Raw genomic sequence first — 27531 nt, 5'->3', positions numbered from 1 at the left:
TCCAGGGGTGGACAAAGTAGATTTACAGTTGTGAGTACAAAAAACACAGAGTTTATTCTTGTATTATTAGTTATTTAACTATTTTATTTTCCTGTAAACCTACTGTTGTCCATCCGTATACTTATGAACTAGCAATTATACTCTCATCTGCATGTTTTCAATGCAACATATTGCAATTAATGTGTACCTAGTTAAGTAGATTTTTAAATGTACATATTATTAACTCAATAATGTAAAAAATAAACAAGTGGCCTAAAAGGATTTCTGGAAAGAAACCAGAAAAATGATATTAATAATACAAGTATGAGGAAATAATAAGAAAATGGCAAATCTGACACTTTTGGCTCCTAGTATAAGATAACCATCAGCATATACTGAGATTTAAAATAATCATGATCTAATTCAGTCTATCTGAAAATTTAAAAACAATTGTCAAAAATACTATTCTAACTGAATTTACATCTACTATCATTAATTAAAAACCTAGTTCTAATTGTGTAATGTAATTTGAGATTTACATTCTTATGGCAGCTGAACATGTCACTAATTCATAAATAAATATACATAATGGGAGATGGGTTATCAAAAAAGTTGGAAGAACACTGCTCTAAAGAGCTAATCTTCGTAAAACATCTTGTTCAAAAGCGTTAAGATTTGAGTGTTGCTACTGTTGATAATGACTATATTTTTATGTGTCTAAATTATACACATTCTACTAAAAGAATTATGGCACAACAGTATCATATCTGGGCTCAAGTTAGTTAGAGAACTAGGTTTAAGATTCCCCCATTATCTTGGGGTAAATCTTTTACTCTTTTGGCTTTACAAAAAGCAAGTCTCAAAGCTAAGAAACAGGGACAACAAAAGCAGAATTCAGGTGAGTCAGACTGTATAAATGTGCCTACCTTCAAACAAAAGGGATCAAAATAGGTGTGTTAAGATGTTGATAAAAAATAAGAAATCTCCCTCTTAGCAGCTGGATAAGTAGGACTGGCATTAATAACAAGTGTGGAAAAACAGGAATGTTGAAAAACTGGAGCATTCATATATAAGTGTCTAACCACTATGCTATACACCTGAAACTAATATAATATAGAATGTCAACTGTAATTGAAAATTTTTTAATGCCCAAATATTCATTGATGTTTCTTAAAAAGCTGAACAACAAATGAACATATAAAGTGTGATACACATATATACAATGGAATATTATTCAGCCATAAAAGAGAATGAAGTACATACTACAATGTGAGTAAAACCTCAAAAACATGCTAAGTGGAGGAAGCCAAATACAAAAGGTAACATAGTATATGACTCCATTTATATGAAATATTCAAAATAGATAAATCTAGAGGCACAACATAGACAGGTTGTTGTCAGTGGCTAAATCAAAGGGGCAATGGAGTGCAACTGCTTAATGGGCAAGGGGGTTTCCTCTTAGAGTGATAAAAAGGTTTTAGAACTAGATCGAGGTGGTGGTTACACAAACATTGTGAGTTTATTAAATGTCATTGAATTGTTCATCTTAAAATGGTTAATTTTATATTATGTGAATTAGACCTCAACAACAACAAAAAATTCATATATATATTAGCACTTGATAAACATTACATGAGGAGGAGAGAACTGAACAAAAGAGGGGAGGGGAGGGAGAGTGGAAGAACAGTAACAAGAAGCCACCTAGAGCACTGAGAATAGAAACCCCAGAAAACAGGGACATTTTTATTTTGTAGGGTTTTTTTTACTGTTTAGGTAACTGAGTTACTGAAATTTTCTTTAATGGCTGTTAAAACATTTTTCAGCCCCAGCCAGGGGGCTCAGTTGGTTGGAGCGTCATCCTGTACACCATAAAGTTGCAGGTTCGATTCTAGGTCAGGGCATATTCCTAGACTGCAGGTTGAATCCCCAGTCGGGGTTCATACTGGAGGCAACCAATTGATGTCTCTCTCTCTCTCCCTCCTTTCCTCCCTCCCTTCCTCCTTTCCTCTCTGTCTAAAATCAATAAACATATCCTCGGGTGAGGATTAAAAAAAAAGAAAATGCTTTAAAAAAGAAAATACTTTTCACTTTTCCTAATACTTAAAAAGAATTTTTCTCTTGTTAAAGGATACCTTATATATTGCAGAGTACACCAAAAAAACCGAACAACTTCATAGCATGATTTAAAAATAAAAAACAAAACTAATTATTGTCTGTGAATACAAACACATACAATGACTATACTGAACACCCATGCGAATGGTAAACACCAAACTCAGGACAGAGGTTACTTTCCAGATGAAAATAGTACAGAGATATGTTTGGAGTGGAATACACAGAAGGCTTCAACTGCATCTGTAAGGCTTTAATTCTTAACCTGGGTAATGAGTAAATTGCTATTTATTATATAATTCTCTAAATGTTTCTATCCTCAAAATTATCCATAATTAGATGTATTTTTAAAAAGTAAGCAGAGTACCATGGAGTTGAATGACAGTAGGCAAGTATAGAAAAAGGACAGAAAAGAGTTGGCTGTATTTAGTTCTAAGTATGGTTATAAGGAATATACTATAAATTCCCAGATAATTTTCCAAGTTAACTTAATGATGTTCAAAGGTTTTCTAGATGTGCATAAACCAATAAGCAACTTGCCTAAAAGCTGGTTAATGTGTTAGTGCAAAACCAAAAGAAAATACGCCAGTTTTTTTAATGGAATTACTTTCACTTACCATAATTTTAATTTCCCTTTTACAAATGTTGAGGTCTGACAAGTTATTGACATACATTCGCTTCAATGCATGGCGGATTCCACCATGAGTTCGCACCAGGAAAACTGTGGAGAATCCACCTAGAAGAAAAAGTACCAATTAATTAAAAAGAATGAGAAACAACTACCAAAATCATGTAATATCACTGAGGAACTTAATCTCAAAGGGAAATAAACTGACTGTACCCAATACAAAAGAAAGAACAGTAAGCAACTAATAAATTAGATTGGAGCCTGTGAGGTTGGCTTTCTATGCCCATTAAGAAATAGCACTTAGAGGATAGCATGCTTCTCAAACGAATATGCATGTGTTTTGAAGGTTAAAATACCAAAATTTCATTTTGAATGTGAATGAATACCTTTTATGTAGTATGTAGAAACTGCCAATATAAATTAATATTATAGTTTGGCATATCCTAAGGATTGCCTACCCATCAGCCTCTGCCTCTTTTGTAATGACAAAACACAGATGTTATTTAAGATGAGACATCAATGGGATCAACTGGGTGGGTCCCTCCTCCAATTTCAAGGGACGAACCAATATTGCTCTAAGGTGATAATGGGAATCAAATTTCCTCTTGTCAGTAACAGATTTAGGACTGGGTAAAGAACCAGTTTTACTTAACGGGACATAAAGGAAAGTCTGCTGAGGAATGCAGGGAAAAATTTTCTACCAGAAAAAAAGAGACTTCTGGAGAAGGTTCTGCTCTTCCTTCCGGCTTTTGGATTTTGTTGTATAAGAATATGATGTGTAGCCTGGCCGGGTGTGGCTCAGCAGCTGAGCATAGACCTAGGATCCAGATTGTGGTTCGATTCCCAGTCAGGGTACATGCCCAGGTTGCGGGCTGGATCCCCAGTTGGGGGCATGTAGGAGGCAACCGATCAATGACTCCTCTTGAATCACTGATGCTTCTATCTCTCTCTCCCTCTCCCTGAAATCAATAAAGATATATTAAAAATAATAATAATAATAATAATATGTTTAGACCTATTGCAGTCATCTGTGCCCATGATATGGGAAAAAGGAATCAGAGAGAAAATGATCTGGAACACTGACATAATTAGAATACTGAATTAGACAACTCTGGAACCACTCTTCCGTGAGATGATAAATGGGCTCATTAGTATTTATGCCACAGTTATTTGGACAATCTGTTAACTGCACCTGACAAAGTAGCTTATGTAGGTATTCTAAAGAACAATTACTTCTGACACACCTAAACAAAGATTTCCACCTGAAGTTTTAAAAACTCATCTTGGCATAGGATATTTGTAGCTTAATTATAGTGTAAGGCAAAAAGTAGTGTATAACTTGATAGCATCGTGAGCAATGCAAAGTCAAAGCAGTCAAAGAAGTAGTTAACCACTGGGGTTTAAAAAAAGGGAAAAAAGAACTCCCAGGACATCTTGAATCAGATTCACCAAATCCTCAGGTTGCAGTTATAAGAAACTGCACAACTACCACCTTTTATATATGAATTTCCATGGCAATGTAGGAGAAATCAAATCAACCAGGAGAGACAAAGGTGTTTGGGAAAGGGAAAGGTATTTTAAGTAAAAGCTCTAATAAGACAGGGCATTTCGTTAAAAGAAGTTCACTTAGCATTAATTTCATATGCAAACATTAACAAATTAGTAGCACTAATAAAGTGTTAAGCTACCCAAATTTTACTTGATTAAAAAATTTTAAGAAAAATGCTGAAAGTCAGAATAAATCTAGATATGGAGGTGGTATGAATACAGATCAAGAAAAATCATTTAAATAGCATTTGTTCTGAAACATTTATCTACAGATTCCCCTAGAACGATGTTTCCCAAACACAACTATGCATCAGAATTACCTGGTGAGCTGGTATGTGTGTGAATATTTATCTTAGTTTCCAGGTGAATCAGGTCTCAGAAAAACCCTAGTCTACATACATACTGCTAAAATTCCTCATCTTATTATATTATTCTACTTTTGTGTATGTTCTAATAAATACATAATAATGTAATTTCCCTATTAAGTGGGGGGGTGAGTGGGGTCCCCAAGATGGTTCTGATGCACAACCAAGTTCTGTAGCCACTGAATCAGAGTAAAAGTTCCTGGAGAAACCACAGATCCTAAATATCCATTCTTAGCCACCCATAGAACGAAGTAATTTTATCCCTGTGAATTAGGAAAATTAGGGGGGAAATATTAACTAAGTCTTCCTTATAAAACCCATTTCTAAAAGTTAAAGTTTTCCAATTCCACTAATCCTAAATTAGACAGACCTGGCCCAATGTTAAGTATTGTACAAAGAGATAATGTGTCTATCAACTATGATTTATACCTAAACACTGTAAATAATGGTCATTAATAGTGCCTACTTTAAGAATGAAATGGAGTCATTTGTTTATGTTTCTCCAAATACTATGCTTTCCAGAATATTCCAATTAAGTATTAGTTAGCTAATATTCTTTCTGTCTGAAGAATGCATTTAGTGAGGAGATACCTAGTTAAGACATAGTAGTCCGAGAGAAGTATCATCTCCTTGCCACTAATCCAGATCTACCAAATTCTTCATCATGTATTTTTCCTCATAGAATTCTTTCATGAGTAAACCAATTCATGCCCATCACTTCCTCAGGCACCTATCTAGAGTTTTGACTTCAATGTACTTCAATTCTCATTTCTTACATAAATCAAAAGATTACTGGCAGTAACCACAAACTCCACTTACTATATATTACTACGTCCAATTCAATATATAGTTCAAGTCCAATTCAAGGCAGTTTTTCAACTAATGCTCAATTTAAAATTCCAAATATGAGATTATAAAAGTATTATAAAAGCATTCCAAATGTTCTCAAAATTTCATGAAAGTAAAAGAACTAGTGACAGATATTGGTCTGACAGAGTAAAAGGGAAAATAAATGTATATTTATAAAAGTTAATATGAAAAAGAAAATACTTGGTATCTTTTGTAATCTGTAAACCATAAACAATAGGCATCTGTGTGTATATACTCTGAAAAGCTATGATTCTCAGCCTCCCCTGGACTTTCCCAGGGTAGACTCCATATGAAGGTGAAACAATTCCTGCAAACAAATCTCACCTCTCCTCTCCCCACACATACAGAAAGTATTCAGATTAAAATGAAGGAGTGGCTTTAAGACAACCTAAATTTGCTTCAATTAGTAGTATTAAAATAATGACAATGTAGCTTGCACCTGACTGAATACCACCTTGGAAAGCACTGCTCTAAAGATGCCAGGTGCCCTTAGTAACCATCTATGAATGTAAGGCATGTATTTCTACAGACTAATTCTTCTTCCTGATAAACCATTATTTATTTCTCCTTTTAAGCTATTGTTTTTCCATGCTTTGTCTTTTTAATTTATTGTAACTCTCCTCAAATGTGTTTAGAAAGATAACACGAAATAATAAGTGATTTCATTAATGGTAGCTATTATAATTACTACTACTACTACTACTATTACTATTATGTGGTTGTTACTAATACTACTCCATCTTACAAAGGTTAGACTACATATTTTAAAGAATATAAAAAATGAAAATCGACACATAGCTTGATAAACAAACTAATATAAACACAGCAATATTCAGGTTTATATTTACCTGCTTAAACATGCCCCAAATCATTTATAAATACATGTATAAGTAAAATGCCATATATAACTCAAACCCCAAATCAGCTTTATAAAATAATTCTTCATTTTAAAGGCTTGGAAATTTGAGTAAATAAAAGTTAAAATAATTTTTTTTAGCACTACAAACTCCCTCTGTGTTCTGGTTTCTTAAAGCCTCTATCTAATGCAGAGGTGGGGAACGTCCGGCCCAAGGGCCATATATGGCCTGTGAAATCATTTGGTCTGGCCCAGCCATCACATTAGGCTAATTTTTAATTTACAGCAGGCTAATTTTTAAGTTGATAATTTTGTATGGCCCGAGAATCATAATGTAACTATCCAAATGGCCCTTAGCAGAAAAAAGGTTCCCCACTCCTGAAATGGAAAGCAATCCACTATAGTTGCTCAAATTGATGCCTAAATGAAAACCCTCTCCCATTCACTTTAGAGCAGAAATGTCCTGTAAGTTGATTATGTTTCTTAAAAACATTATCTGACTTTACAACCATAAGGAAAAATAAATACCTGGTGGAACAGAACTTCAAAAACCTTTAGAATTCCCTGATGAAAGAGTTTTTGATATGCTAATGGGGGGGGGGGGGACACGACGACACACGACAGACACGGGACCCTTGATTGCTTGAAGGCTGGTCCCAGAAAAACCAACTGCATACATAATTAGTGGGTTGAAACATATCAGCCTCAGGACCCCACTCCCACCATACCTTTTGACCTTTGGGGAGAGAAGAGGGGTTAAAGGCTGAGTTCAGTCATGTAGCCATGTCTATATAAAGCAACCTCAACAAAAACTCTGAATAACAAAATTCTGAGTTTTGTTGGTGAACCTTCTGATATACTGGTATACTGAATAAATGATATATATACTGATATACTGGGACAGTTGACACTCCTGCCCTAAAGACTCTTCTGGACCTTGCCCTATATACCTGTTCATCTTGGTTGTTCTTTTGTATCCTTTATAATAAAATGGTAATCATAAGCATAGTACTTTCTGGAGTTCAGTGAGTCGTTCTACCAAATGATCAAACCTCATGAAAACTCCCAAATATGTAGTCAAGCCAGTCCATCAGAAGTGCAGATGGGGGCCATCTGAAGTAGGGGCCTCTTGTGAAACTGAGCCCTTTAATTTATGGTCCTGCACTTATTCTGGGTAGTGTCAAAATTGAATTGACACGCAGGTGGTATAGAAGAACTGTTGTTGGAATGTAACTATTTATCCAGAAGTAGTAGTTATGGATTTATTTTATCTTCTGCTTAGAAAAAGGAGAATATGCCCAACCAACAATTTAAAAAACTTTAAATCTAAGCATAATTCAGAACTTATTTGCAATGATCAAAAGGGCCTGGAAGTCAGTACCAGATATCTTGGAGACATGCACTATTGAATTAATAAGTACTTAATATATATTTATTTGTTCATACAATTAGACTTCCTTACAGGTGCAGAGCATTTCTTTAAAACTCTCATAGCTTCCTGTCCATACCACAGCATACCTGATCCTATCTGTTGATCAACCTGTCTCTTCCACTAGATGTTAAGCAACTTGACTAGGGCCTCACACAATAGTAAATGCAAAATGAATAATCAATGTGTTTAGAGCATAACTAGTAAAACACTGTTGAATTAACCAAATGGCTCCGAAATGAAAAAAAAATGAGGTATTTTTAAATGCCTTGTTAAAACTAACATACACTAGTTCCTTTGATATAACCTGACTACAAAGTAAAACATTTTCCTAGTCAAGAAATTAATTTCATCAGGCATAATGTTCATTCAATGAATGACTCTGGGCTCCTAATCAGTACTTTCTTTCCAAAGAATTAAAAATCCAGCTTGAAAGAAGTTATATAAAATCAGATACCATTAAATGTTTCCTACAACCCTGGTTTTAAACCCATTTTCTTAGCCAACACATTGAAGGACACTATTCATTCCCCAAAATGGTAGACTGTCAACAGAATTGGGAGAAAAACACATCAAAATTGAGAAGTACACTATTAAAACATTGATTCAGCAAGGATCCTCAATGTATGCCAAAATCCTCCATGAAAGGTTGATGAGAAATAGGATAGTCACATGGTGCCAAACTATCAAAAGAAAGAACATTCCTTTACAAGGAAGAAATCTTGGCATCACTAATATTAGTATTAATGATGTTATGTGCTTCCTGATGTGATGGAATATAAAGTAAACAGCATCACCTATAACGTGCCTCTGCCAAAAATCTTTAACCTAATAAATCTTAAGGCCTAACTTCCAGTTAAGAAAAACGGTGCTCATAGATGAGACTGATGAATGTCAAGAGGGATGGAGGAGAGCGGGTGGGTGGAGGGGGAGAGACTAACCAAAGAATTTATATGCATATATGCACAACCCAAGGACATGGACAATGGTGGGGAGAGGGACTGGGGAGGGGGAAGGAATGGGGTGGAACGTGTCATTGGGGACAAAAAGGGACATCTGTAATATTTTAAACAATAATAAAATTTAAAAAAAAAAAAGAAAAAGAAAAATGGTGCTAGAAGGAAAATAATAACACAAAGAAACAATAAGACAAAGCCCAAGAAATTGACTCTGTGGCTGTCTTGTACAATGTTCCACATGTGAAGTAAGAAAATAAGGGGGGTAGGGTTATTCTGATTGTAAAAGACATTACAATAAAATGCCATACATAATCCTTGATTAAATTCTATTTTGAAAGAAAATATGAAATATGGGTTTTTTGGTGAACAATTTGAAAGTCAGTTGGAGGTATGTCATTGTACTCATTAATGCTTAACAGGTACTGGGTGAAAGAGGTGAAGAGATTAAGAAGTACAAACTGGTAGTTACAAAATAGTCACAGGTATACAAAGTACAGCATAGAGAATGTAGTCAATAATATTGCTATAACTGTATATGGTGCCAGGTGGGTACTGAAAATATCAGTGCAAACACCTTGTACAGTATATTGTGTAACCACTGTACTGTACACCTGAAACTAATATAAAATAATACTGAATGTAAACTGTAATTGAAAAATAAAAAATAAATAAAAAATACTTACTGGGTACTTAAACACATATACATTCTTAAAATGGTATTACCCCAAATAACCATAGTACCTCTTTCCCACCTAAGAAGATGAACGATAATTCTCCTAATACATAGCCCTTATTCAAAATTATCCATGTCTTTTTTTAAAAATGTATAGAGAAACTATGGTAAAATATTAGTAGTTGAATCTACATGATGGGTATATATGGTTATTCACTATACTACTCTTTCAAGTTTTTAGTATATTTAGAAATTTTTCATAATAAAATTGGGGAGGGAGGGCAAAAAACATAGATTCTTTTCCCCAGATAATTCTTCTCTCCCTTTCCACTCAACAACCCCACCACTGCCACTGAGAATTATTATTTTACAAGACACTGCTGCTTGTTATTCAGACTCACAACTTCCCCAAAGGCACCCTAAGTCTCTTGCCACTGAAAATGTTTACGGTATCCTAGATACCTACAGCTCCAACATCCCTACACACACAAGCACTTCATGTTTATGAAAGACTAGGCTTTAGCAGTGTTTACTTCTATTAAGTTTGTTTCCCTAGGAATGAAGACCAGAGATGGAAGGAAAAGATAAAATTACACCTGGTCTTTCTATATTGTGTTTATTTTCAGACATCATGCAAATCAATGAGAGTAAAAACCAAGCTGTCAGCAACTTCTGGTTCCAACCACTGCCAAAAAAAAAAAGTCATTTGAAAACTGTCTTCAAGGTAAGTGGGACAGGCACTTATCTGGTTATGGGATTTGAGCCAAAGATCCGCCTACCCAATGACCACTAGCCTGTGGTACATCAGACTTTCATAACATTAGGTCAAGGCAATGACTCTATGAGTTTCTTTTAAAATTGAAAATATCCCTCAAGAGGACTGCTAACTTAAATTCTTGCCAAAGTTACTGCATCAATTAAGTGCTATCTAGGATAACGCAATGAAAGTATGAGTCAGGCACAACTGAATGTGTGGGGAATGGGAGGAAGGAGAGTTAGAAAGAAAACAAAAGGCAAGAACACAGCATTCATAGAGCCCTGCATACAAAGCATTTCCAAGTACATTATCTCATTCCATTGTGAGGTAATTTAACTATTAATCTACTGCTACAGATGAGGAATAAACTAAGCACTGAAAAAGGTTAAGTAGCTAGTCCAATAAAACAAAGCTGACAAGATGGAGTCAGAGGTCTTTTTGCCCCCCTTATAAATCTCATGTTCTAATGATTTTTATACCCACACCTGTCCTTGTTAGTTATGCCATAAGAAATCTAGATATATAATTACAAATGGGAAGATTGGGAATAACATTAAAATTTAGGAGGAAAAAAAGGTAATCTAGATAGAATAATCCCCCTCCCCCAGTTTTTTCTTGATAGAACCTTACTTAAAGGCACTATATATAGAAGACACCTATAGGTCAAAACTATGTTCAATTTGGACTACACAGCACCTTAGAAAATTGCGATACTTTGAATGACAATCTACTTCCGTTTCTCTTGAAAAACTTGGAAATAAGGAAAGAGTGGGTCCTCATTGCTATATGAGATCCATCAAACGGAGCAGTTAGTTGCTGCACCCTTTACACAGGTCCCGTGCTCTGCAGTTTATCAGTTCCCTCAGCTCTGGCTCCAGGCTGTTCCAATGCTCTCACTGACCCAGGCCATTCTTTTACATTACCTGGATGGCAGTGCAGGCATCTGAGTCTGCAACTCCCACCACAGAAGCTTTTTTTTTTAATCCTCACCCGAGGGTATTTTTTCCATTGCTTTTCAGAGAGAGTGTAAGGGAAGGAGGGGGAGAGGGAGGAGGGGGAGAGAGATATCAAGATACATTGATGAGAGAGAGAGACACATCTATTGGTTGCCTCCTGCACGCACCCGTGACCATGGCGGGGACCAAGCCTGCAACCGAGGTACGTGCACCTGAGCGGAATCAAACTCGGCACCGTTCAGTTCGCAGGCTGACCCTCTAATCACTGAGCCAAACTGGCTGGGGCAGGAACTTCTAAAACTTTATCCACCAGAACATTTATACTTGTTATACTTATCCAGTGCCTCTCTCCACAACTGGGTTTTAAGTTCCATAAGAAGAGACTGTGTGCACCTCATTTATCAGAGTATCATCAATGCTTACCACCCCACCTTGCCTGGCACTCAAGTATTTGTTGAGTGGATGACTTAACATTAATAAACTGGTTCTGCTGTTAGTAGTTCCAATTGATAAGCTACAATTGCTATATTGATCCTCCGTGAATAAAAAGCAATTAATTCTAATTCATCATTTTCCCTTGATTTGATCACAGTACTAATACATGCTACAAATTCTGAAAACAGAGTTTCATTTCTTTACCATGCAAATTATCCATCCATTCATTCAATACAGGGTGTCCAAAAAAATGTATACACACTTTAAATGATTATAAAAATCAATGTTTAACATACAATTCATTTTCAAAACTTAAAAGAATCTACAGAAATGAATAATTTTTTTGTCCACACCTGTTTTCAAACTGATGACTGTTCTGGTCCAGGCACTGTGATAACTCAAAGTAATGGAATCACAAACATCAAGAATCATTTCATTCAGTATTTGCGCGCCCTCAATTCATCAACTGTTGCCGGTTTTGTACTGTAAACTTTATCTTTTATGTTTCCCCATAAAAAAATCTAGTAGATAAATTTTCTTGGTTCAAAGCTTAGTCTGGCTTCACCCATTATTTCAAGTCAGTTAAACCTGAAAAGGAGTGAAAATTAAGTGAGTTATCAGCTGTTAAAGTGTGTATACATTTTTTGGGGGGGAACACCTTTGAATAATTATAAAGGCACTATTTGTCTTTCAACTGTATTTTCGAACTTCCAGTAGCATTTTAGGGTGAATTTCTTCTGTTCAAAGCTTAGTATGGCTGAAAAGAAAAAAACATTGATTGAGCTGTCAGCTGTTATCAGGACACCGTGTATATAATAACTGCTCACAGGTACCAAATGCAAGGAACAAAATTAAGTAGAGGTTTATCCCCCTTCTTCTCTGGGGCTCACCTGCTGCCCATTATGAAAGATTCCAGTACCCTAAGCTCCGGGTTCCTCTCCTGTAACATAGTCCATTGCATGTGTAAGGTGTCCCCTGGCCTTTCACATAGCCCTGTGGGAACTGAGGTTCTGGGAACTGGAGCCAATGCTGATACTCTGGCTACAGCTATTGCTGTAATAAAATCCTTCGTATCTTATCTCTTCTGCCAGCATCCATGAAACTATGGCAGGATACCTTGTCAGCTTACAAATAGGGTAAAATCTCAAACCCTTAACAGTTCTTGACAGACAACAGGAAAGGTTTGGGATAAAATATCAAGAGCACAGTAGAGCACACGTTAAGTTAGAGATGCCTACTGGACATCCAATTGGATATATGGAATTAGCAGTTAGATTTCCAAGTATAATGTCCAATCCAGAGAAAAGATCAAAGCAAGAGATATATAAGAGTTATCCTCATTTATACCTTCCTTTATCATCTATTATCAATTATAGCCACAAGGAATAGTTATGTTTCTTACAACCTAAAAAAAATCCCACCAAAAAAAAAATCATTATTTAAAACATCATTTGTTAGCAAAGATGTTCTGGAATCAATAATTTTTTATATACTCTTGGTGAATGTGGAAATTAGTAAATATTTCCACCATAATCATACATCAAAACTGTTTATATCAAGAAGCTTAAAAATATTCATATTTTGTCTCAATTTTATTTATAGAATTCCACCATAAGTAAATTAGTACTGAAAATGTGGAAACCTACATTTCCAGCAACACGCAAATGATTAATACTGGTAAATAATGTCACATAGGATGATAGCATTTTGTGTAGGCGTTAAAATGCTTACAAAAATGCTAAATAACTATATCTATTATACTAGATACAAAATAATTTCAGTTGGCTTCAGGTACAGCTGAATTCAGGACACAAAGTTTCTATTTTACAGCCAATAAAATTCCTTTTATGGTGAACTAATTCGAGATGGGTTCCTTTTGTTTGCAGTCAACAGAGTCCTAAACAGGCATCAAGTACATTAGCCGTTAGATCAGGCACTGAAGCTAGCCATCATTTCCATAGGAATGCAAGTATGTATTTCTCATTAACTGAGAACTATGTACAAACATACGCTGCACAATGATGTTTTGGTCAACAATGGACGGCATGTACAATGGTGATCCTTATTGTGATTATAATGGACCTGAAAATTTCCTACTGCCTAGTGACATGGTAGCTATCATAACATCACTATGCAACACATCACTCATGTGTTTGTGATACTGTGTAAACAAACTACTGTGCTGACAGTCATATAGAAGTATAGAGCATACAATTATGTATAGTACATAATCCTTGATAATGATAATAAATGACTTAAACTGGTTTATGTATTTACTACACAATACTTTTTTATCCTTACTTTAAAGTGCATTCTTTCTACTTATGGGGGAAAAAATTTTGCCATGAAACCGTATGCTGTGTTACGTACACCCACAGCAGCCTCATTCATTTCACACTTACAGCATCTCCTGATAGCATCATTTTCTCTTGTGCTTGATTTAATCTCCTGTTGTCTGGTATAGTAACATGTTGTACAGGTTTATAGCCTAGGAGCAATAAGCTATACCAAATAGTCAAGGGGTGTAGTAGGCTATACCATCTAGGTTTGTATAAGTACAACCTATAATGTTCGCACAAGTACAAAATTCGCTAACAACACATTTCTCAGAATGTATCCCCATCATTAAGCAGCACATGACTGTATATAAAATGTTTCCAAGGTAGGAGCTTCCTAACAAAAATCAATTAGCATTATAATTCTCCTGATTTTAAGTATTAGGTAACAGTAAGACAAAACAAGCTAATGCCATATAGATAGTGTCCTATAATACTTAATACTACTTTAGAATCCAGTTTATACCAGATTATATATTTGCATATGCAGATATTATATGTCCAGAAACTCAAATACGAATATTATCATCAAAGACACTGACACTGATTTTTCACATCATTGTCATAACTTAATACAATTTTCTAACACTTCTGTTTGAAATAGATTTCAGACACTATCATAAATTCTTTTCAGTAACTACTCTCTGGGAAATTTCCTACTTCTGGAGACTAGATAGAATTTCAAAAACAGTTATAAGTTGTGTCTAATCAAGTCAACTAAAGGAAGATATAGTTTCTGACGGTTTCACAGTTTTTGGGAAGACAAAGTTTTCTGTGTAAAAGCTGTACATGACAGGTCGCTAAATTAATCTGCGCATTTGATGAAATAGTCCTGAAATTTCTTATGTGACTTCTAAAATGTGTTATAAGAAATATACTTATCAATGGATAAAAATAGAGCTTCTTCATAGAGATTACTTGATAAAACAACACTCATTTATTTGTAGATTTATCAAAAACTGATATCAAACTAATTACCTTATACATGCATGTATACGAATTTATAAAATTCAGATACAGGGAGACATTCCTATTATATTTAAAATTAACTAGGCTTGCATCTGTAATCTCCTGATATTATTTCCTATATTATTGTGTATATATACAACTACATATGAAATTCTAGTAATATAAATTTGTTTTCACTTGCATGTATCTAGCAATACATTTAACCGTAGCTTCACAATTATATATAAAATTAATAATTAAGTACATAATGATTATGTACTGCACAGTTAGAAGAAAATGGGAATTAGGAACACACCTACCACTAAATATTTAGTCAAGTATTTACTGTCTTACTTCCTCTAGGTCTCAGTCTCATTTGTACAATCATGTTAACTACAGATAATCTCCAAGGATTCTTCAACTCTTAGAAACCGGAGATAAAAAGTAGTCTCAAATATCCTACAATCTAGTAGGAGATATCAATAAACAAATATCCTAGTGAATAAAGTAAGAGTTATGTTCAAGGCATATAGAAACAGAAAGAAGTTGTAATATATGGAGGAAAATCAGAAAAGGTATCACTAAATATATAATATCTGAGCTGAATCTTGGAAGAATGTACTGTAGTTTCCAAAGAGGTAAAGTGAAGCATGGAGGAAAAACAAGTGTAAAAGTATCAGGGGGCCGGGCCCTGGCCAGGTCTCTCAGTTGGTTGGCGCATCATTCTGTACACCAAAAGGTTGTGGGTTCAATTCCCTGTCAGGGCGTGTATGGGAGGCAACCGATCGATGTTTCTCTCTCTCTCCCCACCCCACTCCCGATCCGCTTCCTCTCTCTCTAAAATTAGTGGGAACGTGTTCTCTACTGAGGATTTAAAAAAAAAAAAAAAAAAATCAAGGGGTGGAGGAACACTTCCAAAATAGAAAATTGATGACCTCCAAAAAAATCTGTTCCTCCATAAAAGCAATGAGAAAACTTGCAAAAACTGCCAAAATCAATTTTTTCACAACTCTGGAAATTACCCAAAGGCTTGCAACAATTCGAGGAACTTTTATTCAATGATCCTGTAACATTTTTAACTTGTCCTATTCCCATTACTCTCCCAGTTCCATATTACTCTTGAAAAAAAATACAGCTCATAACCACCATAAATGCAAAAACCACTAGTCTAGCAAATACTGGAGGAAACAAAGAGCCCGAGATGTCACTATTAGACCTGTCCAGAAGCTCCCTTGAAAAACGCTATTCTCATACTTTGTCTTTATTTGACGTGACTCAGAACTCACATTGTGCAAAAAGCACTATCTTAGAGTTTGCTGAAAACAATCAGCAGCAATTGTATAACACTGCAGTGTCTTAGACAGTGATACAAATTGGAGATAATAAGAGACCAAAAAACTTAGATAGAAAAACTGGGAAGAAGATGTCTACAGAGAACTCTGAAAAACTCTGACACATTCCTGGGAATCCAGAAGACTACACACAAGTACAGGGCATTATGCATGCCCAGGAAATATCTGAGAAAGCTATAGCCCCTCACATCTGGCTAATATTGAGGCTCTGCATTAGAAAAAAAGTAAAGGCTAAAGCAGAGTTGTAAACTGCCTCGGAGCATGCAATTCATGTCATCTCACACAGAAAGCCCCTCAGCAAAAGCTGAAAGACTTATTGGTTCCAGGTGTTTAAGGAAATATCTGTCCTATCATTAGCTGACCACTAACCTAACTGAGCAGAGACTTCAGTGGCAAATAATTTTTTTAAACTCAGACTTTACATAGTAATCAGTCCAGGAAAGTCACTAAATAACAACAAATCCTGGAGAATGGAGAAATCTGATTTCCAGAGTTGTCACATTGTATTATTTAAACTGTCCAATTCTCAACAAAAAATTATGAGTCATGAAAAAAAAATAGGAAATTATGGCCCACAGAGGGGGGAAAACAGTCAAGAGAAACTGTCTCTGAGGAAACCCAGATGTTGGACGTATCAGACAAAAATTTTAAATCATCTATTACAAATACATTCAAAGAACTAATGAAAACCACACCTAAAAAAACTAAAGAAATATATAAAAATGAAATCTCATCAAGTAGAAAACATCAATAAAGAACCAGAAATTATTTTTTTAAACTTTAGATTCAAAGACACAAACAGGTTGACAGTAAAAGAATGGTAAAATATACACCATACAAAGAGTAAGCAAAGAAAGAGCTGAAAAGGCTATACTAATATCAGATACATTAGGTTTTAAGACAAGAAAGGACATTTTATAATGATGAAAGGGTCAATCTATTATGAAAATATAATAATTATAAACATATATATATTTAAAAGCAAAGACTCAAAATACATGAAGCAAAAACTGACAGAAGTGAGAAAGAGACAAACAATAGTTGAAGAATTAAATACTGTATTTTCAATAATGGATAGAACAAGTAGGCAGAGAAGCAATAAAAAAATAAGACTTGAAAACTATAAGCAACTAGCCCTAGAAGACTATTATAGAACACTCCCCACAATAACCCCAGAATGCACCTTTATCAAGTATATATGGAACATTCTCCAGGATTAGACTGTATGTTACAGCATAAAATGAGCCTCAATACATTTTAAAAGACTGGAATCATACAAAGTATGTTCTCCAGCCACAATGGAATAAAACTAGAAATACAAAAGGAAATTTGAGAAAATCACAAATATGTGAAAATTAAAGAACACATTATTCATAAATAAACCATGGATCAAAGAAAGAATCACAAGGGAAATGAGAAAATACTTTAAGATGAATGAAAATGAAAAACAATATACCAAAATTTACGGATGCAGTTAAAACAGTTCTTGAAGGGAAATTTAGAGCTGTAAACAACCACACTGAAAAGGAAGAAAGATCTCAAATCAATAACCTAACTTCCCATTTAAAAACTAGAAAAAGTGAGCACATTATACTCAAACAGAGCAGAAAGGAAATAACAATTAGAGTAGAAATAAATTAAGTAAATAGAAAAACTAACAGAGAAAATCAACAAAACCAAAATTAATTCTTTAAAAATATCAACAAAACTGGCAAATCTTTAGCTAAACTGACCAAGAAATGGAAAAGACAAACTACTAAAATCAGGAATAAAGGGAATGGTACATCCAGCATTACAGAAATAAAAAGGATTACATGGCAAAGAATTATATGCTAAAACAATCAGGTAACTTGGATAAAATCAGTAAGTTCCTACAAAGATGCAAATTACCAAAATGACTCAGGAAGAAATAGAAAATTTAAGTAGCCCTATAACAGGTAAAGAGATTGAGTCAGTAATCAAAAAATTTCCACCAAACAAAATCCAAAGAACAGATGGCTTCACTAATTAATTGTATCAAACGTTTAAAGATGAAATAAAAACAATCCTTCACAAATTCTTCCAAAAAACAGAACAGGAGGGAACACATTCTAACACACTCTATCTAAACCAGAAAAACACATCACAGAAAAGGAATTACAGACCAATATCCCTTGTAAGTATAGGCATGAAAATCCTCAACAAAATATTACCAAATACAGGAACTTTTTTTTTTTAATTACACATCATGACCAAATGGGGATTATCTCAGGAATACAAGGTTTGTTCAACATATGAAAATTAACCATGTAATAAAATATATTAATACAATAAAAGGGGGGAAAGCACGTGATCGTCTCAATAAATATAGAAAAAACATTTTTAAAAATCCACCACTTTCATGGTAAGAACCTCAACAAACTATGAATAAAAGGCAGCTTTCTCAATGTGATAAAGGGCATCTACCAAAAACCCTCAGCTAACATCATACTTAATGGTGAAAGACTGAAAGCATTCCCCCTGTGATCAAGTACAAGACAAGGACGTCTGCTTTCACCACTTCTATTCAATTTTGTGCAGGAAATTCTAGCCAGGATAATTTAGGTAAGAAAAATAAATAAAGACCATCAGACTGAAAAATAAGAAATAAAATTATCTCTATTTGTAGATGACATGATCTTTTACATAGAAAAGCCTGAAAAAATCCACACTATCAGAGCTAATAAAAAAGCTCAGCAGGTTACAGGATATAAGATAATTACTGTAAAACTCAACTGTATGTCTACACACTACACTAGCAATGAACAATCTGAGAAAGAAATTAAGGAAACAATTCTATTGTCAATAACACCAACAAATAAATTTACCTAAAGATATGAAAGAGTGTATAACAAAAACTACCGAACATCATAGAAAGAAATTAAAGACCTAAATAAATGGAAAGGCATCCCTCGTTCATGAACTGAAAAAATGAATTAAGAGGTAATACTCAAATATTCCCCAAATCCCCATTAAGACACACACACACACACACACACACACACACACACTACCAATAAGCAAAAATTTATAAAGAAGAAAGGAAATCACTGAGTATTCAATAAACCAACCACCATGAACATAAGTCAGAAGAAACAACCAACTATACAATGAGACATGAAAAGACCAAAAAAGATTTAAATACCAAATACAGAATATAAAATAACTATGTTCTATATACTTAAAGAAACAAAAAAAGGAAAGTGAGAGTATAAAAGGGGATTAATAAGTTATCAAAATTGACAAGGACAAAAAAAACTGGCCAGGCAATTTTATAATACAATTTTATTTTCTAATATGAAAAATGTAATAACTAAAAAGGATAAACAGCAGATGAAGCACATCTGAAAGAGAGAACTGGAAGACATATCTGAAAGCAGCACAAAGGGTCAAAGATGGAAACTAGGAAAGGTTATGAGAATTGGCATCTACGGTGATAAGATTCAATATACACCTGTCACCTAAGAGAACCGGGAACAGGCATTATTAGAATAAATACTGTGGAGAATTCTCCAATCACCAGATTTAAAGACACCAATCACCAAGTTACAAAAAACCAACAATTCTAAAATAGAATAACAGAAAACCACATTCATATCATCACAGTGAAAGAATGAGTACAGCACCAAAGAGAAGACATCAAAAGCCACCAGTGAGAAAAGCAGATTACCCACAAAGGCAATTAGAGTAATTACCAACTTTTCAACAGTAAAAGGTAGGCAGTGAAAAGATACCTTCAAAATAGTGAAAGAAAGTAAGTTTCTGCCCAGAATTCTATAGCAAGAAAATCTCTATAGAATGAAGATGAAATAAAGATTTTTCAGGCTAACAAAATAACCTTCACTAAAGGAACTTCAAAGGAAGAAGGCATCAGAATGAAAGCAACTGAACCTAGATGAAAGGTCTGACATGAGACAGAATGAACAAAGATGATAACTATTAATCACTGACTTATGAAACAATAAGCATAATATCTAATTTGTGAATTAAAGAAAAATATAGACGTAAAATCCTGGACAATAATATCATAAATCAGGAGGAGAGAACTATGGTGATTGGAGTTAGAGCATTCTATGCTTCTTGTAATATTTGTGAGGCATATAGATATTAACTTCAGTCTTAAGTTAACCAGTGAAACTACAGAGCATAAAGTATGTAACTTCCAATTAATGGAGGAGAAAAATGAAATGAAGGAAAGAGAACCTTAACTGGTCCAAAGCAAAGGAAGAAAAAAAATTTGTTAAGATAATTGGCAAGCATTATTTGAAAAGATTGAAGAGGAGTCACAGGCAAAAGCAGGAGACAAATTAGAAAGGTATTTCAGTATGAAATAAAAAAGGTCTCAAAGGCTACATGATGAAGATCATTAAAATAAGAGGTTAATCCGGCCAGAATGGCTCAGCGGTTGAGCACCGACCTATGATCCAGGAGATGGAGGTTTGATTCCCAGTCAGGGCACATGCCCAGGTTGCGGGCTCGACCCCCAGCAGGAGCCATGCAGGAGGCAGCCTATCAATGACTCTCATCATTGATGTTTCTAACTCTCTCCCTCTTTCCCTCTCCCTTCCTCTCTGAAATTAATAAAGACTTTTTTTTAATAAATAAATAAGAGGTGAGAGGGACTAGGTAAGGATGAAGAACTTTTGCCTTATCTATACTGTTGGATTATTTTATAGCAAAAAGTTATTTCTCTATTATTTGTGACATTTACAAACACACACACACACACACACACACACACACACACACACACACACCCCACACACACACTCTCTAAAAGTTACTTCAATGGTCCAGGCAATAGATAACATTCACAGAAAGGTGACAAACTATGTGTGAGCTCTCCTTTCAACTAAGACAGGTAAGTCATTAATTTGGTGAGAAACTCAGATTTTTAAAAGTTTTAAAATGTATTTTAATAGTTTGATATCACATCTATAACAGAGGCAAGGAAGCCTGAACTACAGAAAGATTTGGGGAATTTGAGACTGTGAATACATCCATTGCATAGGCAGACTGTGGCAGAATAAATAACAAGTAAAGCACCAACGCTAGGCAAAGAAAAAATTGCTTGGTGAGCATTATGAAATATTCTAACTCCATCTTAAAATATTTTGGACAACCATATTTTAGAAACTTAAAGAAAATTTGTTTTTCAAAACATCTGAAATACAGAGGTTTACTAAGTTTTTAAATATATTCACCCTCCAAAAACAATTTAGTGTGTATTACATTTAGATACTTCTTATATAAGCAAGGCAATTCAAGCTAAAGTCCATTAACAAATGAGTTCTTTGCCATTTTTTAATTTTAGATATTTACTTTATAATACAAATTATATTTTTATTAAATAAAAACAGCTCTATTTCAAAGTTTTGAAGACAGCTGTAGTTCAAGTCATTCCAATTTAAAATATTAACATGAAATGACCAGAGGAAAAAGCAAAACCCGTTTTTTACAATACACGGAATTTAGGTTAACTTGATACTAAATTTGCATTCATAACTAGTACTTAGTTCATTTAAGCAGTAAAAATCACACCCAACAGCCTATGGTTAGCAAACAAAAACCACTAAAAACTGTACTACTAATATGTACATGAGGAAGTTAGGAAGCATGGTAATTCTACATCATCTGATCCACGTTAGATAAACCTTTTCTAAGTCACAAAGGATATAGAGTGTACTGCAGGGGATATGTTAACTCCTCGTGGCACTATCCTTTGTCACTACACTGGCTCTAACATGCCCATGCCTACGCATGCACTTTGTATAACAATCTCAAATGTGCCAAGCAAACAGTGTCTCCTGTAATTACTTCAGGAGGGGGAGGAGGGGACTACTGAGAAAAATCGCAGCACAGAGCCAAAGTTATCAGCAGAGAACCAGTATCTATTACTTCAAGGCCTGATACCAAAACCTTGGCTCAGAAAACAGATGCATATTTAAACATTCTGTGTAAGTCTAAGCAAAGCACACTCTACAGTGTTTCAAATCCATTTATCTTGATGTCACAAAATAGAAACAAGACACAAACTCAAAGAATAGCTTGTGTAATTTGTCCTTCTCAGAGACAGCTCAAGTCTCTTTTCTGATGACTTAGGCCTGTCAGGCAGAGCGCAGCACATCCTTCGCACCATCCTCCACCACTCCCTGGGCTTAACGCTCCATTGACTAAACACAGTCTATCCTATTAACGGAAAACCATCCAGTATTACCACCTAACTTAGCCCTCTACAACCACTTGTCCAGCCCCCTGGTTAAATGGCTGAGTCTGCTTTCAGCCTAAGGTGACCCGCAGGGACCTCCAACCCCAACGGAACCACCTTGAGGGCTGAGGAGGAATCGTCTTGGCACACCTATAACCCATCTGTGGTACCACGGGTATGTCCACGGAACACCAGTAGGGAAGAACTTGGCTAAACTCTTCTGATACTCAGAGATAAGACTAAAATACAAAACCGTGAATATCATATTTTAATTGTAAACATCATAGGAAACCAAGGAGTATACTATAAATGCAATTTTTCTGAAATCTTCTGCAGTATTTGTATTTTCCTGAGGAAAGGGTCTGTATAACTTTCACTAGATCCTCAAAGAAATATACAATCCAAAAAAAAATTATTTTACTACTTTTATTGGAATATGCAACAAAAAGAACTTTCTCCACACTCTGGCCCTCTGCGTCCTCCTAAAGCTGCCCATGTAGCTGCTTCTCAGGGTACCTGACTTTTCTTGGCCTCAGACTCCTTCTCCGCAAAATGGAAATCATGCTGTTGCCCTGTCTACTTAAGAACTATCGAACACATTAAACTTGGCAATGAGGAGAAAGTTCCCTAGACAACTAGATGTCTCTAATCAAAATATGTCAATGTAAACTAAGTTAATAATGGTTTATCATTAATATTTTATCTGCTAGAATGGTGTATAAAGACATTTAAAATTTCAGATAGAATTACCATATTTTATATTTAAAAAAATAAGAAAAAAGAAAACCTAAGCTCTGACACATCCAGACTTTGGTTCTCATTCAGCTTGTGGGTCTTTAAGACATGAAGGTTTATATTAGAATATACTTTACTTGAATGAGCTAACAGTAGCTATGTGCACTTGCTGGCTAGTAACGACTACAGTGAAACTCCTGGGTAAGAGAACTTCAGGTACCCACTAGAACTTTGTTAAAAATAGTGTGCACCTGCCCTGGCCAGTTGGCTCAGTGCTTAGAGTGCCGGCCCATGGACTGAAGGGTCCAGGTTTGATTCTGACCCAGGGCAGGTACTTTGGGTTGCAGGCTCCATCCCTGGCCCCAGGCGGGGCACATGCGTGAGGGAACCAATCCATGTGTGTCTCTCACACCAATGTGTCTCTCTCTACACCCCCTTTCCACTCTCTCTGAGGAGCAATGGAAAAAATAAAAATACTGTGCACCTGACGTTATCTATTCAGAGACTGAGGACAGCCACACCTTTGAAAGAACATGATCATAACTTTTTTAACAACAAATTGTTTCCAGAGTGCAATAACTTATAGAAATGCAATACAAAGAAAACTAAAAAAAGAAAAAGTTTTTTTTCTCCCTTGGTGAAGCTTTATATATGTTAACATTTCTAAAATTATTCCCATGACCTAAAAATTACTTAATGGACTTTGACCCTAAAAAACCCAGGTAATAAAGTGAGCCTTAGAAACAGTTAAGTTTCTCACCAACACCCAAGCAGATACTATGTCCCCTTTTCCTTTGTTTCTTTCAACTAAAATCTTACCAGGTTTCCTGTAATTCTCACATTTAAGACTTCAATGTTTTTCTCTACTGGCCTGACTTACCTGCATTTAAGGAAACTATAGTTATTTAAAAACATACCAGATTGCTAGACCTTCCTAGAGTCTATGTCTTTTTATCTTCAATTCCTAAGGCCTAAGTGGTAACATAATAAGAATATATTCCTAATTAAAGGCAAATGATCATCTTCCAAAATCATGGTAATTAAAATAAAAATTTTTTTTGCACTGCTGAAAAAGTCAACCCATTTACAATACAATACAAAGCAGATGGGATCAAGCTTATAAAGTTGCAGGACCCAAATGAAGAGAAACTTCAGAGAAACGTAAAAGATTTTAATAAAATGGAGAGACATGCTATGTTCCTGGAAAAGAATACTCAATACTGTCGAATCCCCCCCTCAAATCCCAAATTAAGAGTTTTCATGTAATGCCAATCAAAATCCCAACACTGCAGAATTACAAGAACCTTTCTCTAAATTTAGGATTCAATCTCTGGGATTTAAGTCCAGGAGCCTGTTCAATCAGTACACCAGGTGAAATTTAAGAACACTTTCTTTAGTTCTGCTATCTATTAATGATCAATCTGAACACCATAAGCAAAGCAAATACTCATCATGAACTATTCTGATCACCTCTGGGGGTATTTTTTCTCTCCCTCTTTGGAGAATAGCTTAAGGAGAATGTGACCTGTGGGAAGAGCAGCACTGGCATCACCTGAAAGCTTGCTGGTAATGCAGAACTTCAGACCCCAGCCTCAGTACATACGTACTGAATCAGAATCTACTTTAATAAATCCCCAGGTCAGATTCATATACTTAGAGCTTGAGAAGCAGTGTGTTAAAGAATAAGACTCTCCAGAATTACAATGTTTAGAAAAGTTAATACATGTAAAACAAACCAGCTATTCAAGTAAAGGGGCAAACATATTCCTCTGGAACTTCCCTGCTCCACCACCAGCCCTTGGGTCCCCTCATCACACTCTCATTCATAAGACTGAAATGAAATCACTAATTTTGACTTTCCTTTATTTTCTGTCACAATACCTATTCTCTTCCTTTATCCCATTTTCTTTCCTACAGTGGAAAAGTCATATTTTAGAATGAATGTTTTTGGTGGTTTTTTGGCAGAACTGAAAATGACTACATATTAACTCAGTTCTCTACTACTACTTTTTTCTCCCCTTCTTATCTCAAAACTCCTCCATTCCTAAATTCAAAGCCTGGATATTTAGGTCTCAGTCATCTCTCACCCTTATCACCAGAATATAGGGTTTCAAAAGTATTAGATTTTAGCCAATTTTTATACATTGCAATTAAATTTGTTTTTTCTTCATAAACTCAGTAGTATGCTACCCTCTCCTTGGGACAACTGGCCTTACAACTATTAAGTACAATAACCTACACCTTCAGCTTTTACAAGTCCTGCTCAATGTCTTGTACTCTGAAACTCTACAACCCATCACCTGCTTTCCCAGATGCCTGTAAAGCTCTCTTTACCCAATTACCATGCTCGTGCATCTGACCCAAACTAACTAGCCAACCATCAGGTGGCAGCTCTTCCTATGCTCTTTTTTTCCAACAAATTTTAATAAGTGGCTGTGCTGGCCTCTGGAACACATTTTAAGTAGGACACTGTATGTGTGCGTTCACAGTCTTTCTGGGGAGAAAGACAAAAATAAGTTATGGCACACTGTGATGAACTCTATGGGCAATATAACTGAAGTAAAAGGGTTGTAATAAAAAAACTATGGTTGGAATACCCTCATCGAGCATTCTCTCTTCACTTACATGGGCCATGAAATTTCATTGTTTTAGGAAGCCTTTCTTGATGAGAACTGACAACATAAATCGAAAATGTATTACCTAAACAGTATCACAAACCTAATTCAACCTAAACATGCAACCAGCTAATTCACATATCCTCTAATTCAGTGGTTTATTTACATAATCCCACTTAGGATTAGAGATAAATAGTAAGCAAGCATCCCATAACTTCATCTTTGGAATGTATTAACTTTAGCACATGCTTAGTATTTCATTTTCAACCTCTACGAATGCTCAAATTTAAAAATTCACTCACGTGATCAGGTTCCCATCATGAAGTGTATGGAAGCCTAATTCAGTAGTGAATTGTGTTCTGACATCTTCTTCAGCATTCAGAACATTTTCCTACAGAAACAACCCTACATGTGATAATTAGATTCTCAGGTCAACTCGCAGTCTAGTACTGATAGTACTGTAACAGCTAATGTCTCTCTATAAAAACATTTCTGTGGGAGCATTTATTCAGGGTCCAATTTGAGAAGCCAAGCATGCATCTCACTACACTGCTAGCACCACAGGTTTTGCCCAGCCTACCTACCTGAGAAGGGGGCTCCCCAGATCCAAGCCACCAGCAGTGCCAAAGTAACTATAAGCAACAACTGAGATGTGTGGCCTACAAATTCTACAGCAGTTCCTAACTTTTCTTTTTTCATGTGTACCTTGGAGAATATGCTGAAAGCCATAAGCCCTCTTCCAAGAAAAAAGCACATGCCTGTCTATGAACCTCAGATGAACAGCCCCAATTGCGAAGTGTAGGTCCACAAAGTAAACCATACACTATAATCTAGTATTGTCCAACATATGTCCAATATAATGTGAGCTACATATGTAATTTTAAATTTTCTAGTAGCTACATTCAAAAAATTAAAAACAGTGAATATTAATAATACATTTAACCCAGAAGATCCAAAATACTATTATTTCAACATGTAATCAACATTGTAAAAATATTAGTGAGCTCTTTTACATTTTTTTCATATTGAGGCTTTAAAATCCCAAATACATTTTATACTTATACATTTCAATTCAGACTAGCCACATTTCAAGTTGTAGCTACATGCTGCTATTGGCTACTGTATTAGACAGTTTTGCTAGACTATACGGTGTATACCCAGCTATTTTTAAGCTCTTTGGACTCAGGATTCCTTTACAGTCCTAAAAATTATTCAAGACCCCAGAGAGCTTTTGCTTATGTGGGTTATATCAATCCATATTTACCATATTAGAAATCAGAACTGAGAATTTTAAAAAATGTTTAATTCACTTAAAATAACGATAAATGCATTGCATGTCAATACAACATCTTTATGAAAAAAAGCTGTATTTTTCAAAACAAAGATTTAGAAAGAATGTCACTGTTTTACATTTTTGTAAAGCTCCTTAATACTTGCCCTAGTAGAAGACTGCTGGATTCTCACAGCTACTTTTGCAGTTAATCTCCTCTGTTATTTTGGCTGAATAAAAAGTATATGAAGAAAATCTAGCCTTACACATAACATGCAAAGGAAAGATGAAGGCTATCTTAATAGTCTTTTCAGATAACTATGGATATTCTTCTCTGCTATTAGAGCAAAACATGACAATTAGTACTTTCTTAAACATTAGTTGCAATGTGGTATCTAAAACCACATCACTGAATTTTTTGCACTGTTACATTAAAATCCAATGGTCAGTCTTGTACTTTACATTTGTAACATCATGCATTT

At 35.1% G+C, this 27531-nt stretch overlaps 1 protein-coding gene across 1 annotated transcript in view; it reads right to left on the bottom strand.

The window, feature by feature from the left end:
- Nucleotides 1-27531, bottom strand: part of BMP2K (BMP2 inducible kinase) — a 111717-nt gene that overhangs the window by 69708 nt on the left and 14478 nt on the right. Inside the window, exon 2 of the mRNA XM_081130313.1 lies at nucleotides 2709-2827. Coding sequence (XP_080986439.1) covers nucleotides 2709-2827 — 119 coding nt within the window. The remainder of the gene's footprint in view (nucleotides 1-2708; nucleotides 2828-27531) is intronic.

This window comes from Miniopterus schreibersii (genome assembly GCF_964146895.1).
Source record: "Miniopterus schreibersii genome assembly, chromosome: 1".
In the NCBI taxonomy this organism is placed as follows: Eukaryota; Metazoa; Chordata; class Mammalia; order Chiroptera; family Miniopteridae; genus Miniopterus; species Miniopterus schreibersii.
This window is presented reverse-complemented; position numbering and strand designations above follow the sequence as displayed.